At 41.2% G+C, this 15,718-nt stretch overlaps 1 protein-coding gene across 2 annotated transcripts in view; it reads left to right on the forward strand.

Annotated features, from left to right (window-relative positions):
• Positions 1-15,718, forward strand: part of cntn5 (contactin 5) — a 315,250-nt gene that overhangs the window by 194,341 nt on the left and 105,191 nt on the right. For both annotated transcript variants that reach the window (XM_084123899.1, XM_084123900.1), the window contains exon 6: positions 10,719-10,814. In XM_084123899.1, coding sequence (XP_083980025.1) covers positions 10,719-10,814 — 96 coding nt within the window. The remainder of the gene's footprint in view (positions 1-10,718; positions 10,815-15,718) is intronic.

Below are 15,718 nucleotides of genomic sequence, written 5' to 3' on the forward strand. Positions count from 1 at the left end.
ACATGTCCCCTCCCGGTCACCGTAGTTTATATCTTGCAGTTCTGACTTTATTTCTCACTATTGCAAGTTTATAATAGTACTTATATTTTTTATCATAATTGTGAGATATCAAGGGGAAAAGTCCGAATTGTAAGTTATAAACATGCAATTCAGAGGACTAAAATCAGAACTGCAAGATATAAACTTGTGATTATGAAAAAAAAAAAAAAAAAAAAAAAAAAAAAAATATATATATATATATATATATATATATATATATATATATATATATATATATATATATAAATTGTGGGTTACAAGCTTGGAATTGCGAGAAATAAAGTATTTTGAGTTGATATCTCACAATTCTGATAAAGTCAAATTTGGGAACTCGTAATTGCAAGTTCTAATGTCCAAAATATAAACTCGAAATTATGAAAAAATTATATATTTTTATTCCGTGATGGGAACAAGCTTTCATTGATTGGTGACTTGTGCTGCTGTTGTGGCAGTTGAACGGTTGGCAAGATTATCTTCTGCAGGTTGACTGCTATATTTACGCAGGAGCATCTGACTGTGCACAGATGAAAATAGAAAGCAAAAGTGTTTTGGCCAATCAAAAGATTGGCAGACTATGAGTTAATGTCCAAAGACACTATGTGACCAAGTGATGGACCGCAGTGGCCAAACACAAGCTGTTCGCCTTGAATGGCTAAATCAGACTGAAAGGGAAATCTAGACTGCATTCAGCAAAGTATGCTGCGCTTCCTTGCGATGCTGGCACAGTGATGAATGTCTGTGATTATGCATGTCTGTGCATGTCTATTGATGTCAATTGTCATGGTTACACATTGTAATGATGAATAAAAATTCATGCAGAAGTTTCACAATAATTTCTGAGCCAGTATATGTGTTAGCAGCATTGTTAAATCATTTCTTTTTCTCTTTTTTTTCATACTTCACACAAGAAACTTCAATCTGGAAATGAATAAATGACATGAAATAACATGCACGGTTGAATCATACACAGTAAAATTTAAATCTAGGGGAAAATGAATGGGATCAAATGTTATTTTAATATTTAAAGACTGAAAATGAAATCAAATTAGATTCAAACACAATGGGCCCTATTTTAACGATCTGAAACGCAAGTGTCAAAGCGCAAAGCGCAAGTAACTTTGTGGGCGGGTCTTGGCGCTGTTGCTATTTTCCCAGCGGGATAAATGACTCTTGCGCCAGGCGCAAATCTAAAATGGGTTGGTCTGAAGTAGCTTCATTATTCATAGGTGTGGTTTGGGCGTAACGTGAAATAAACCAATCAGAGCGTCATCTCACATTCCCTTTAAGAGCAGACGCGCTTTGTTCTAAAGCGGATTCCTATTATAACGGCGGATTTGCCAGACGCGCGCCAGGAGTGGTTCACAGCCAAGGAGAGCAACGCTCTCATCAGGGACGTTGGGGATGGAGAAACACACCCAAATTAACTTCGGTTAAAAAGGCGTATGATAATTTGGGTAAATGTGTAAGCTAGATTTATGCTTTTATAATAAATTGTCTATCTATCTATCTATCTATCTATCTATCTATCTATCTATCTATCATAATAATGTATGATTTGCAAAAATGAAAACTGCTGCTTCTGTGAAGATGAGAGAATCAAAGTGTATGCGCGTTGTGCACACGCTACATTGATTATGGCCAAGCATGCGCCCTTAAAATAGTATATGAATAACATGCGCAACGCGCCACTGACTTTAAACTATTTTTTCCTGGTTAGTGGCGCAATTGTTTTCTAAACCTGCAAAATAGCATGAAGGAACGTTTGCGCCGGAACACGCCTCCTTTTTTGCGCTGAACCGCCCAGGGAGCGCAAGTTCATTCCCTAGTTTAGCGACGTGCTTCTGTGGAGGGAAAAGCGCGCTTTGCGCGGGTGCAAAATAGGAATGATACATGCGTCAGTGTACAAAGTCAATTGCGCTGGGTGCAAGATAGGGCCCAATGTCTTCAAACATTTAAGTTTCTTATTCGGGCAGAAATTCAGAAGACTGAGCAGTTGTTAGTTTTTGGTCCCACTTTAACTACTGTGTACTTATGTAAAAAATTAAAATGTTAGGTACAACGTACTTGTTCATATTATATTGCAAAATACTTGCTGCTATTGAGGTGTAATATGAGTAATGTTAGGGACAGGTCTGGTGGTAGTGTGTAGGTTTAAGGGTGGGTTAGGGGGTAAAAGAAGGGTCAACAGTATAATTACATGTAATGTTAATTAATGTAAATCATGACTAGAGACGGAATAATATTACGTCTGCTGTTTAAAACAAATAAAGAACCAATAGAGGAGAATAGATATGTGCGAACAGCAGGAAACATCTCAGGTTACGTATGTAACCCTGGTTCCCTGAGAGGGAACGAGACGCTGCGTCGAGACGCGGTGGGAACGCCCTGCGTGATTGCGTTGTGAAGCACGTGTATAATCAGTCCAATGGAAAGACGAGACTTCATAGGCGGGTGACGTCATCGACCAGGAAGCTATAAAGCACCCCTGAAAACAGACCGCGACAGCTTCTGAAAAGCCGAAGCAAGTCGATCACAGGCATGCAGGGAGTATGGCAAGGCGACGCAGCGTCTCGTTCCCTCTCAGGGAACCAGGGTTACATACGTAACCTGAGATGTTCCCTTTCAAGGGAACTCGAGCTGCGTCGAGACGCGGTGGGAACCCTATACCTACAACGCCATATGACAAATGCCTGTTCTGTATGAAGACCATGCGCACACTAGGAAACAAGCACCCTAGACCCTGGAGTGGAGCCTAGGTCCAAGTCATAAAATCTAACAAATGTATGCGGTGAGGACCAGCCTGCCACATTACAGATGTCATAGAGTGAAACTCCTGATAATAAAGCCTTAGAGGCAGCCATACTCCTGGTAGAATGGGCCGGGACAACCAAAGGTGAAGGCTGTCCGGCCACTTCATAAGCAAGTGAGATAGCCTCAACTACTCACTTGCTCATTATCTGTTTAGATGCAGGGCAACCTAACTTAGGTAACCCGAAGCAGACAAATAATTGCTCTTATATATACGGCACAGGGCAGCTCTGTGGACATAAGCATCCAAAGCCCGGACAGGGCATAACAGATTAAGTTCTTCCTGATCTGGGGTATTAAGGTGGAGGACAGAAGGCCTGCAGCACAAATGACCCGCAAATTTAGCAGGGACCTAGGAATACAACCCGGCAAGGGGTGAAGAAAGACTATCACCATACCAGGTGCAAATCCAAGTACGTGCAGGCCTCAGCCTCATGTACCACGGAGAAGACGAAATAAGGATCTCTCCTCAGAGATAACCCAGCAAAGAAACATTCATTGCAGAAATCAAGTACTGTACCATAGGGCAGATAGCAAGATTCAGAAGGCGTTCTCCGCACCAAGCAGAGAACAGTTTCCATTTCAATGCATATTCAGTCTTCTCGTGGAGGGAGCTCTAGACTGGAGTATGGTCTCCACGACCTCAGTCGAGAGACCTGAATCTATGAGCTGGGCCCCCTCAGAGGCCGAGCCCACAGTATCCATAACTCCGGATGAGAGTAACTCCCGGGAGCAAAGATATCGGGAAATGCGTACAGGTGAAGCCTCAACCACACCTAATACGTTGCATCCAGTTCAAGCAGAGCTGGATGCATCAGGGAGAACCACATAGAGCAATGCGTTGTATAAAACGATGCGAAAGGTAGACTTGAGTTTTGACCGAAGTTCTCCCAAAGGAGCTCCACCACCTCGGGGTGAAGTCTCCATTCCCCGGGCCTCAGCCCCTGCCTCAACAGGATATCTACTCTGATATACGAGACCATCAGTGTGTTGTCCAGAAGGACAAGCACATGGTGACCTCTCAGGTCTGGCAGGAAGTATTTGAGAGCTCGAAATACCGCCATCATTTCTAGCCGATTTATGTGCCAAGAACGTTGATGGTCCCAAAGACCTTTCGCCGAGCGACCACTCATGACCGCCCCCCATCCCGTGAGGGAAGCATCCGTCGAAAGCATTACGCGTCGATAAGAAGCCCCCAGCACCGGGCCCTGGGCAAGGAACCAAGGTTTCTTCCACATGACCAAGGCACGAAGGCATCGCCGCGTGACCTTGATCATGCGAAACGGATTTCCCCTCGGAGAAAACCCCTTGGTCCTGAGCCACCACTGCAGAGGTCTCATGTACAGAAGGCCAAAAGTGATACGTTGGACGCAGCTGCCACGAGCCCCAACAGTCTCTGAAACTGTTTCACAGTGAGTGACTGGCCTAGTTTTACCCCCTGTACGGCTGTGAGATAAAACACCTGGAAAAGTGGTCCTCTGAGCTGGGAGGAGCCACTCTTCTTGGCGTTGAGCCACAACCCCAACCTCTTTATGTGAGACAGAACGACATCTCAATGCCGAACTGCCATCTGCTCGGACTGAGCTAAAATCAACCAATCGTCGAGATAATTCAATACGTGAATGCCCTGGAGTCTCAGAGGAGCCAGAGCTGCATCCACGCATTTTGTAAAGGTGCGGGGTGATAAACCTAGGCCGAAGGGAAGACCCTGATACTGGTATGCTTCGCCTCCGAAAGCAAACCTCAGGAACCTCCTGTGATGAGGATGGATAGATACATGGAAGTACACGTCCTTCAAGTCTATTGTGACAAACCAGTCCTCGGACTGAGTCTGTGACACAATCATATTTAGCGTAAGCATACTTTGAACTTGAGATTCTGAAACCTGTTGTTTAATTGACGCAGGTCTAGAATAGGACGCAACCCCTCATCCTCTTTCGGAACAATGAAGTAATGGCTGTAAAACCCTGACTGTCTGATGGGAGGAGGAACCCCTTCTATAGCTCCTTTTGCAGAAGTGTCAGTACTTCCTGCTCCATAACCAGAGCCTGCTCGGGGTCCACCACTGTGGGGAGGACCTCTAGAAATCTGGGCGGACGAGAACCAAACTGAATTCTGAAGCCCTTTTCTATAGTGTGCAGGACCCACTGAGAAATATGTGGCAGTAGTTTCCACGCTGCCAGAAATTCTACTAGGGGAACCAGTCTCTCGAGACTGTCCTCTGGATTTGGTTGAACAGTCACTTTGGTGCCCTGAAGCGGCGAACCGGCAGGGATCAACCGAACTGACCGCTCTACGCCCCTCCTCGGAGGATCGTTGGAAAAAGCAGGCACCTCAGTGCCCTGAAACGGCGAACCGACAGGGAAACCGAACTGACTGCTCTACGACCCTCCTCGGAGGATCGTTTGGGGACGCTGACACCTCGGTATCCTGAAACGGCGAACCGGCAGGAAAACCGAACTGGCAACGTTGCGACCCTCCTCAGAGAGTCGCACCCCAGAGGGCGCCGAGGAAAAACGATTTCTCAAAACCGTCCCTACCCCGGAGGGGACCACCCTCAGAAGCCTGCAGCCTCGGCGTCAGGGCTTCTTCTTCCAAGATATTTTAGAGATAAAACAGTCCTCAGATCTTGCATATCTCTAACTGGCTAGACTGCGACCGCCACCCAAGTCACCTTCGATTGTGGATGAACCCGAATGGCGAATCTCTGTTTTGCCGCACTCTATGCTGCGAGGAGCTTTAGTAGGCTGAGACTGCTCCCGCCCAGCAGTCTCAGGAACATTAGATCGGTGAGGAAGAAACCTCTGGAACGCCGCTGAAGAGTTTATTTCTTCGTTTTTTTGAAAGCGGAGCGTCCAGAAGAACAGACATATTTTATCTTAATTTCTCTTTACATCAGAAAAAACTATACATATATATATATATATATATATATATATATACATATAAATATATATCACTCTGTGGCCACCAGCAGGAAACAACCGAACTGACAGCGCTGCGACCCTCCTCAGAGAGTCGCCACCCAGAGGACGCCGAGAAGAAACGATTTCTCGAAACCGTCCCTCCCCGGTATAGTTTATCTGTTGCACGACGCAATTCTCGAATAGCGTCAGTGCTTTTACATCCTCACATTCATCCATGTCCTTATATACTTTTCCTACCAGTGCTGCCTAATAATATTTATCTATTATTTATGATGGCTGGTGGGTAACGTCGGGGTTATGATGACGACCCGGGAGAGAGATAGCTCGCAAGCGTCTCTTAACCCGAGGCACTGTCATACCATGATACTTTATACCCATAACATTACTATAATAGAAGTTTAGGGATAAAACACAAAAAGAAACCGGTTTATTCCACGATCTCGACACCTCAGTGTGGAGATAGGGAAAAAAACGGCGCTCCCCGACGAGGAGGCTGAGATATAGAGTTTTCCTTATATTTTCACTCTCATATATGTTCGGCTGGCCAGTAATATTTAACTTAGCAACAGCACAGGATAAAACCTCCTTTTATAAGCTCCTCTTTATTCAACAGAGTTATGAGCTCACTTATTTATTTATTTATTGTTTTTTTTTAAACACACTAACGATACCAATTCCTCGGAACTGGAAATCGCAGGATGAATGCCTCATCCCGGGGAGGAGAAACCGCAGAGCGTGCTTGTCCCCGAGATAAAACACTGGATCTAACAGGTGTTTGTTAGAACCATTTGCGATCCCCAAGATGCGCGTCGACGCCGTGCCTCGGCAGCAGCGGGACCCGCGCCTCGGGGGGCGCGCACCGAACCGTCCTCCTCGAAGAACGGCCGGCGGGAGCGGAGCGTCCTCACGGACAGCTTCTCGCAATGCTCACAGTCAGCCCCCTCGAGAACTGACTGTTGGCATGCTCCACTCCCAAACAAGCAACACAAAGCTTTTTACTCTGGAGTGTGTGTCCCCACCCGTGATATAACGTGGGCAGGGAACAACACAACGCTTGCTTGCTCTCTTTTGCCATAATATATATAAATATTGCAACTTGACAGACAACAATAAATATGACAAGGACAGAATACACAGATCGCTTGCTGAAGGCACAGAAGCTGTCGCGGTCTGTTTTCAGGGGTGCTTTATAGCTTCCTGGTCGATGACGTCACCCGCCTATGAAGTCTCGTCTTTCCATTGGACTGATTATACACGTGCTTCACGACGCAATCACGCAGGGCGTTCCCACCGCGTCTCGACGCAGCTCGAGTTCCCTTGAAGTTCCGATTTGAAACTTGTGACATATATAAACGCGCACATCAACCCGATTACTTTATTTATCGTTCATGTAAACACCGTGTTCGGATTCATCAATCGTATTGATTTCATTCCGATTGAACCAAAAGGTGTCCATGTAAACGTAGCTAGTGACAACACACTTCATCTTCTCTAGCGCAGCTCAGCCAGGCCTCATCCCCTTTTTTGCATATTCCGTGGGTGGAGAAATTAGTGACCATTTGATCGGCTGCCTTTTGTTGAAGAACACTGGGCTTATTTGTCCATGTTATCATCTGCCCAAGGGAAAAGTCTTAGTCGTGAAATCAGCAGTTTCAGTTGGACTTTTATTTTGAAATAATGACCTTCATTTGACACCTTGTCCACTTTGCTATGTAACTTTCTATTCATTCTGCAATGCTGTACACATCTATACATCTATATATTACGTCAGGGCACATGTCAAGGTTGCGCTTTTCAAATCAGACGTTCCACCGGAGAATGTAGCGGTCTGTCAGATGCTGTAACAGACTGGGGCAAAGGTCAGCTATTGTTCAGTGAAAGTGATTTACCGCACTGTTGTGTCAAAAACAGTATTGTTAACCCATTTTAAGGCCTTCAGTGAGGACAGACCTGCAGCGTTTGGCACTTTCCCCACCTTTATCCTCAAATGTTCAATATGACTTTTCTTTTCAGAGCTGACTGATAAAGGGTAGACGAGAAGAAAGGGTTGTGAATGTTGTTTCATGTTTGTGTAAATGATGTTGTTTGGTATGCAGAAACCATCCTCACTTTGTAGTTCCGTATGGGCCACCAGTGTCTGACATTGCTGCTGTGTAAATCTAAAACTGCCTCATTTCAGGCTGAAAGGGGCTAATCAACACCACCCACGACCGGGGCCGATGAAACATCTTGTCTCCTGTCCCACAAGCGTATGTCTTCTGTTCTGTCTCAACCCACAATGAGAGAGAGAGAAAAAAAAAAGATTAATTACCCTCATGTCTAAGCCTGCTAGAACTCTTTCACATAGTGCATAAACTAAAATGGAGAAATAAATGAACAGCCATTCTTAGCCAAATTTGCCACTGCTCTTAGAAAGGACACAAAACAAACGAGATCTCAATATTATCTAAGTTGTTTCTCATAGACAAAATGGGGAAGATTACTTTTGCCTGTCAACATAGGATCAAAACTGACCTGTTTTCACCCATGTGAAAAAGAGTTTAAATACACATGAAGACGTACTTAAGTTCTACTTATTTGGGGCAAAAAAGTGCTTTTGAGTTAAACTAATTGCATTTAATACAACTTTAAATTGTAATACATTTTCTCTGATTGTATTGAATGTGCAATAGTGTACATCAGTCGTTTTTCTCTTTAGATCTCCTCTTCACTGGAATATAGCTTGTTTCAATTAGCAAAAGCTGCTTATCACTTGCTTTTGTTCTCAAGAGCCTGAAAAACAAATGTTGTTATTATTTAGTTCCTTGCACGAATGTGACTTCTAAGCCCAATGAAGTGTCATTCCAGCCAGACTCTGGTTGTGCCATTATATTTGTTGATATGTCAGCACAGCAATGCTTAACTGGGACACTTATTGATTTGCTGACCTTCGTAAATGCTGCTAATGTTCCATTTGCACCTTGTTACTGAGAGCCTTGAGAAGTGGAAGTTCATATGTGCAAGCTCAAACTGAGCCAAAATGACCTTTAAAACAGTGCAATCTAAAAATTAAGAGTTGAATTTCAGCAGACCTAAGAGCCCAGAGGCTGAAAATGTGTTATTGAATGCTCGTACTGTATGTAAATCTGAAGCTAAGGAAGATTATTATTTTTTTCATAAGTTCTCTGAACTATGTGCATATAAATGAATCTTGTTTCCATTGAAGCGTACATATAGGCTGGTATAGTTGATGCTCTGACTGTACCCTAAAAGACGCACTTTATTATTTTTTGTCTCTGAAGTACAACATTTTTCACATAAGAAAGAAACAAATAGAAGTGAGATCTCTTTAATGTCCCAATACTTTCTACTAGATGGCTTTGAGATTAAATGGAGACTTTCTCCTGATAAAAGACCCAGTTTTTTCACAGTTCTCATCTAGTTTCAGAATTACAGAAGAGATCTCAACAATGTCTCAAACAAAGTGCAATCCAAAGTGAAAGATCTAAAAATAAACTAAAATATTGTGCATCGGTATCTTTTGAGACCAAATGATAAGCTATGCCGTCTGTATTTATTTTTATTTTTATTTTAGGAGAAATATCTGAAATAAAGCTGATATAGCTAACAGGGAACGTTCTCAGAACTTTGGCTAACATTGGCTATCATTCCTCTTAACGTTATGAACGTTATTTCAGTAACACTAATAGACTGTTTGTTTTAAAGTTCAGACTTGATTCGACGCTCACGCTGGTTGCCAGTTTGAGAATTTTAAGGTTTGAGAAACCCCCCCAAGCAGATCTAGGCAGGTGGTGCTGGGAAGGTGGAGGGCTAGGAAAAGAAGTAGCATAACGCGCAGCGATAGTGCATTCGTTTGATGCGACGGGGTTATATAAGGACGTTAACGGATATGTGAAATTGATTGGCTGGGAACATTACGTTTGGTGAACCAATCCGAATTGAGTTTCATGGCTGAACCATTCATTTATGCATTGTTCATCTAACATTTATTTAAATGTTACTTGTTTCAGTCCGTTCAGAGAACATTCAAAAGTAACATGCAAACTGATAAAATTGACTGTTCCATTAATGTTGTCTCTAATGTTCACATAACCAAGAACAGACTCTTAAAACATTTTAAAAAACCTTTCGAATGTTAGAGCACATTCAGAAATAATATTTTATTAAATTAATGGAAATGTTAACAAAATGTTCTCAGAACATATTTGTGTAAGCTGGGTACTTAAGGTAATGTAACTGAGATTTAGAGCAACATCTGAACAATGTTGTTCTTAACATCAAAATTTGTAATTACTTTGCGATTCTCTGATTCTACATCCCCCACACCTATTCTCTCTGCAAAGGGCAGTCAGCCAATGGCATGGTGTTGTGCTGAGAGAGATGGCAGATTAATTATGGTAATTTATGCAAATGCAATTTGTTTCAACAGATTAACTGTAGTAGCTCCACCTGTCCAGAGCGCTGCTACATGTGGAAACCTTCACCTCTACATTCAAACTCAAAATTACATTTTAAAAATAACATCCGACGTCTGTCCTCAGACATGGCTTGAAACTGTAATGATTGCCCACAATTCTCGGCTTTTTGTGAACTAAAATGATTTACCATGTCTCTTTGGTATTTTAAAAGTACTCACAAGATTGAAGGCTTCAAGCAAGGTTACCTGTTTTAATTACCACTTGGTCGTCCTGAGGGAAACAGGAAGTGAGATTTAAGCGGCAGGTTTTAGGCGTTAGAGCAGGTTAAAGTGAAAGCTCACACAGAGGTCACACCTCAGGTGACAGATACTAAATCTAGCCGAGCCGCGAGCACGTATCCGATTTTCAGGCACTCATATGCAATCTCTGACCTTTAATCTGGAGGTTAACAGCTGCCTCTGTGCCACCGTGTGTCACTCTGTCACTGGCTAAAACCATGCCTGCATGTGTGTGTGTGTGTTTGCAGATCTTGGGGCGTTCAGCGGCCGGACTAGAGGAGCTGTTTCGGTGAGGGAAGGCCAGGGGGTTGTGCTAATGTGTGCCCCCCCTCCTCATTCACCAGGTGGGTACTCTCTTTTTGTTCTGTCTCCCTCCCTGCTGAAAAGAGCAACATAAAGGTCACCGGCATGAGTGTTTTTTTGTTTTTGTTTTTATTCTGGCTGCCTATGAAAAACAATATTATATACAAGAATCTTATAAGATGGATATTACAAGTCATATAGATTTATCTTCTGTGCCAGTAGTAGATTTGTTCTGCCATATTTCACAGCTCTGCTCTGTAACATAAACCAAAGCTCAACCATACTTGCTTGACGTGCGAGGAGCTTAAACGTGCTGCGTAATACACGAGAATGAACTTCATTGGTTCTTGCACGTCAAGCAAGCATGGGCTTCCATTTACCATAACTGATGAGCGTTGATGAATATGTGAATAAAAACCTAAATTCATTCTGTTTGTCATATAAAGCAATCGGGTCTCTTCAGAAAATTTAGACTATTTAGACTAAACCACTCGCTTCATATGGATTAGTTCTACGAACTCTTTATGAACATTTTTAAGCGTCAAAGTGTTAGTTGTGTGGACTGTCAATGAAGGAACAGAAATCTCTCAGATTTCATTAAAAATATCTTCATTTGTGTTCTAAAGATGGAGATTTAGAACGAGTAATCAATGACAGAATTTCCATTTTCGGGTGAACTAAGGCAGTTCTGTTAGGAAGTTGATAGGAAAAATAATATACAGCATTTCCTTGAGTTACATGGAAAGCCTGTTATGTGTTTATGCATCGACATGGCACATTAAGTTTACAAATTTATAAAAATCCACAACAAGACATCATGTCATTCACTTGGCTTCTACGTTTGTTGCATTGTGCTGTTCAATGAAATCTTCCAAAATCCTGCTCCACCAAACTGTATATTCCACATCAAATATCAATGATATTTGGTAATGTAGCATACACAGTGGAAAGACAAAATACATGTTATGAGTTAAGTTCAAGCTAGGCCAGCATAAACCACCCTGGACTCTTGTCGATCTAAACTAGTCTTTTCAATAGGCTAATCTCATCTTTGGCCCTGTTAACACCTGGTATTAAGATGGGCTTTGGTCGATCGGATTACAATTGGAATGCGTAAAAATTATGAGAAGCGCACTAGCCGGACGGCTACAGTAGTTAAACTTTGTTGGCTGGAGACCCAAGTTTGTTTGGAAGATAAAAAACGTACCAAGCACAATGTTCTCTCACCATTCCTGGTTTCTATCACACACTCGCCGTGGTCTTACGGCTATTAGAGCTGCTGCTCTCCGTATGTTTTTCCATCATCCCCGGACGTGTTCATTTGTAAATTGCATGACCTTATTTTGTCCATTAGATCAAAGATCTGAAAAACCCATACATTTCCCTGCTCACAGACCCTCCCCTCGAAGAAACCAGGACAGAAATGGTTGAAAGTGGACAATAGAGACTGACAGGTGTAAACGGGTATGTGTCTCCCTCGTCTACTAGTGATCCAATCAACCAAAACGCATCTTAATACCAGGAGTAAATAGGGCCTTTCTCTCTTCAATCTTTTTTCAATCTCTGCTTGTCTTGTTCCAGTCACTGTAATTGCATGTTAAATGAATTTGAATGCAGGGAGACAAAGAGAATGGGAAGAGAATGATACAGACAGAGCAGTTGAACTAGCACTATCAGATGAAAGGCTTGCGGTGAGATGGCCATTTTTAGAACATTTAGAGTTCAGAGAGACTCAGAGTAACCTCATCCAGCTTCCTCTCTTCCTGTCTGCCCATTTCTCAACAAAGCAGACCGTTTTTAAAGGGCTATTTCACCCATAAATGGAAATCTTTGCTTGTTCTAAATCTGGATGCTGTTATTTGCACTGAATATGCACTGAAAAAGTTGGTGTAGGATTTACTTTGAAACAATTTCTCAGAAATTGCTAGTAAATTAAAGAAACCGCAAGTAACAAGTAATTAAACTTGCATTTTGAAGTAGAAAGACTGTATGAAATAGTGTAACCAGAAATAGTTTTTTCTTGTAAAACATACTCCAATAATCTTTGTTTATTTACAGCTTCAAAAATATATATTGTTTACAATACAAATACAACTTCACAAATTCAACTAATGGATGGATGAAACTGCAATATAAAAAGACCATAAAATATGACTTTTCATAACCATTTCATAAAAGAGGCAGGGAAACAGAGATCTCATCCTCTTTTCCATTAGAGGACAACTGAGCAGCGAGATAGCATTGAGACCGGCCACTAAAACGCTCCCCCATGCTGCCTGTGTCTGCGTGAAATAATTGTCTGAGTGCGATTTCTTTTCATTTCTAATGATCCGGTAAATTTGAGCCTTGATGCTGATGCTTGTCTGGAAACACTACATCGACCGGTTAGAGATGGATAGGTTGACACAAAAGGACTGATATGGAACAGGAAGCCCAGTCAGTTATGATACAAATCGGTCTGGCAAAGTCGCTTGATGTTATTCACTGTTACTGTCCTGAATAGAACAAACAGCATTGTGGTACTGTGTTTGGACGGATGCATCAACAGTGCTCCTTAACAACATCAATCACACTTTACATTTGAGAGTTGCAGAGTTATAAAATAATGGCTTATGGTTATCTGGTGACACATGCTAAGTAGAGCCGGGCTGAACTAAGTGAAACAGAACTGCAGATGATATCCACCAAACGTATTCTAGCCAATAAGGAAAGGGGTTGGAGCTGATAAGGACTAAGCCGAATCTGTGTCAGCACAGGCCTGCGCTAATACCGCTAAAGCTCGCTCTCTCGGCTCCTTATCGTGGTGTATACAGTAATGGTCATGCTCATGCCTGTATGGTTCAGTAATGACCTCTGTCTGTTTGCAATCGTACATCTGGACATGGTCCAACGTGGTTTGGCAAGATGCGATAGTCCAGTTGCCAAACACATTTGAAGTTACATCAGACAGCTTTACTTACAGGGATTAAATGGGACCAGATTGTGTGTGAGCGATTTTAAATGAAGATATATAGATAGATAGACAGACAGACAGACAGACATCCATCCAATAAATCAACTGATACATGTTATATACTGATACATCCCAGATTCTTTCATGAACAGAAAGTTAAAGAGAACAGAATTTATTTGAAATGTAATATTTGTTGTAACAATTTAAAGGTCTTTTGGTTACTGTAATGCATTCTAGCTGAATAAAATTATTGATTTCTTTAAAATATATATATAGATTTATTGATATTTATTTATTAATCATTATTTTTTATTTATATATTTCTTTTATATCATTTTAGTCAAATTAGTATGTATTAAGCCTTTTTAAAGCTAATATAATTTCAGTCCAGTATGTCCAAACTTTTTACTGCTACTACTATACACACATATATATATTGTGGTCAATGATTTCATGCCCTTCAAGAGTGCATATAGGAGGCAGAGCCATAGCATTGTACCATTTGCAAACTCAAGGAAAGAAAAAAGAAACCGAGCAACCAATTTATATGAGACAAGGCTGTTTTTAGTCTATCGATTTCCTGTAATTGTTTGGCTAGCACAGAAAGCTGATATGAAGAAAATTAACATCATTCAATGGCTACCAGGTCACAGAATGATTTGTCTTTAAATGTCAATAATAATTTTCCATTAGGCATAGAACTGCAAACCTTCTGAGCGGCACTGGGATTTAAGAATCTGATGAAATCAACATAATAAGCAATCATTTAGCAATAGCAAGCAATTTATTGTGAGCTATAATGTAAATGTTATATACTGTGATCAAAAGTTTGGACTGAATAGATGTTCCTCTGAACTGAAGGGTCCTACTTAAATGCTTGACATTAGTTGTGTAGATAAATGTAAATTGTGCATATATATGAATTTCTTTATAAAACTTACATTTACATAAACTAGTGTAAGATTAGAGCTTACAGTGAGCTAAAGCAGCCAGCTTTATTTGTTTTATTTATTTTAACTTTTTACTTGCTTATCATTTTTTGTCCACTGCATAATCTCCATACTCCCATTTGCATTTTGATAACTTTACTATTCGATAATGTGGAACATAATAATAAACAAAAATATGTCCATATGTTCACTGCTATATAATATATTAGAATTGTCTGCAAGACCACAACATAAGACTGTAAGACCTGTGAGCACATCATGTGGTAATAACCTGGAACTATTAAATGTTTGCTTGGATGATTAACAGTTCTTTGAATATGATATGTGTGAAATGGGAAGAACTGCAGGGAATTTATTTTAGGACTCGTAGGACGGCTTTGAGGTTAATTTGTCTTTCATTTGTCTGAATTGCTCGTAGGAGGTTTCATCCACATTAATATGGGTAGATGACATTAAAACTGAAAGTAATTGAAAATAATTTGAGATCACTGAGATGTAAACAGGATATTACTCTCAATATGATCGCTTTTACGTTACCACTCAAAGTGTAGAGGAGGCGTTGTTGGTTCCTGACCTTGATGAATGCGTGGAGTGCTGACGTTACACTAAAAATAAAATTGACTGTATACTCATATCTTTGCTCAATGTAATACCGCTTTCAAGTTCTTCTGGGAATTTCGAACAGTATGTAGTCGGAAAGCATATTAATTAAAACACACTGAGCAATTACTTTTTCGCATTCTGACAAAGACAGCAAGCATTTGTACAGCTAGTAAAAACAAAAAGAAGTGCAAATGAAGCTCATTATGTGTGTAACTGCTTTATCTGTGTAAGTGGAAAAAAGACTGATGGGAAATGTAGTTTTGTCGCATGCCTGCTGCCTCATAAACAGGCAAAATTAATGGAATTTTCTGGTAAGTTTCATCACTGTTCTTCAATACACTAACAGTACACAAACTGTTCACAAAGTGAATTTTATAGTCAAGATTGACAATGAAAACTTAAAGGTGCAATAGGTGATCTTGGAAATGCTAACTTTGAA

This window comes from Abramis brama (genome assembly GCF_963993115.1).
Source record: "Abramis brama genome assembly, chromosome: 9".
In the NCBI taxonomy this organism is placed as follows: domain Eukaryota; kingdom Metazoa; phylum Chordata; class Actinopteri; order Cypriniformes; family Leuciscidae; genus Abramis; species Abramis brama.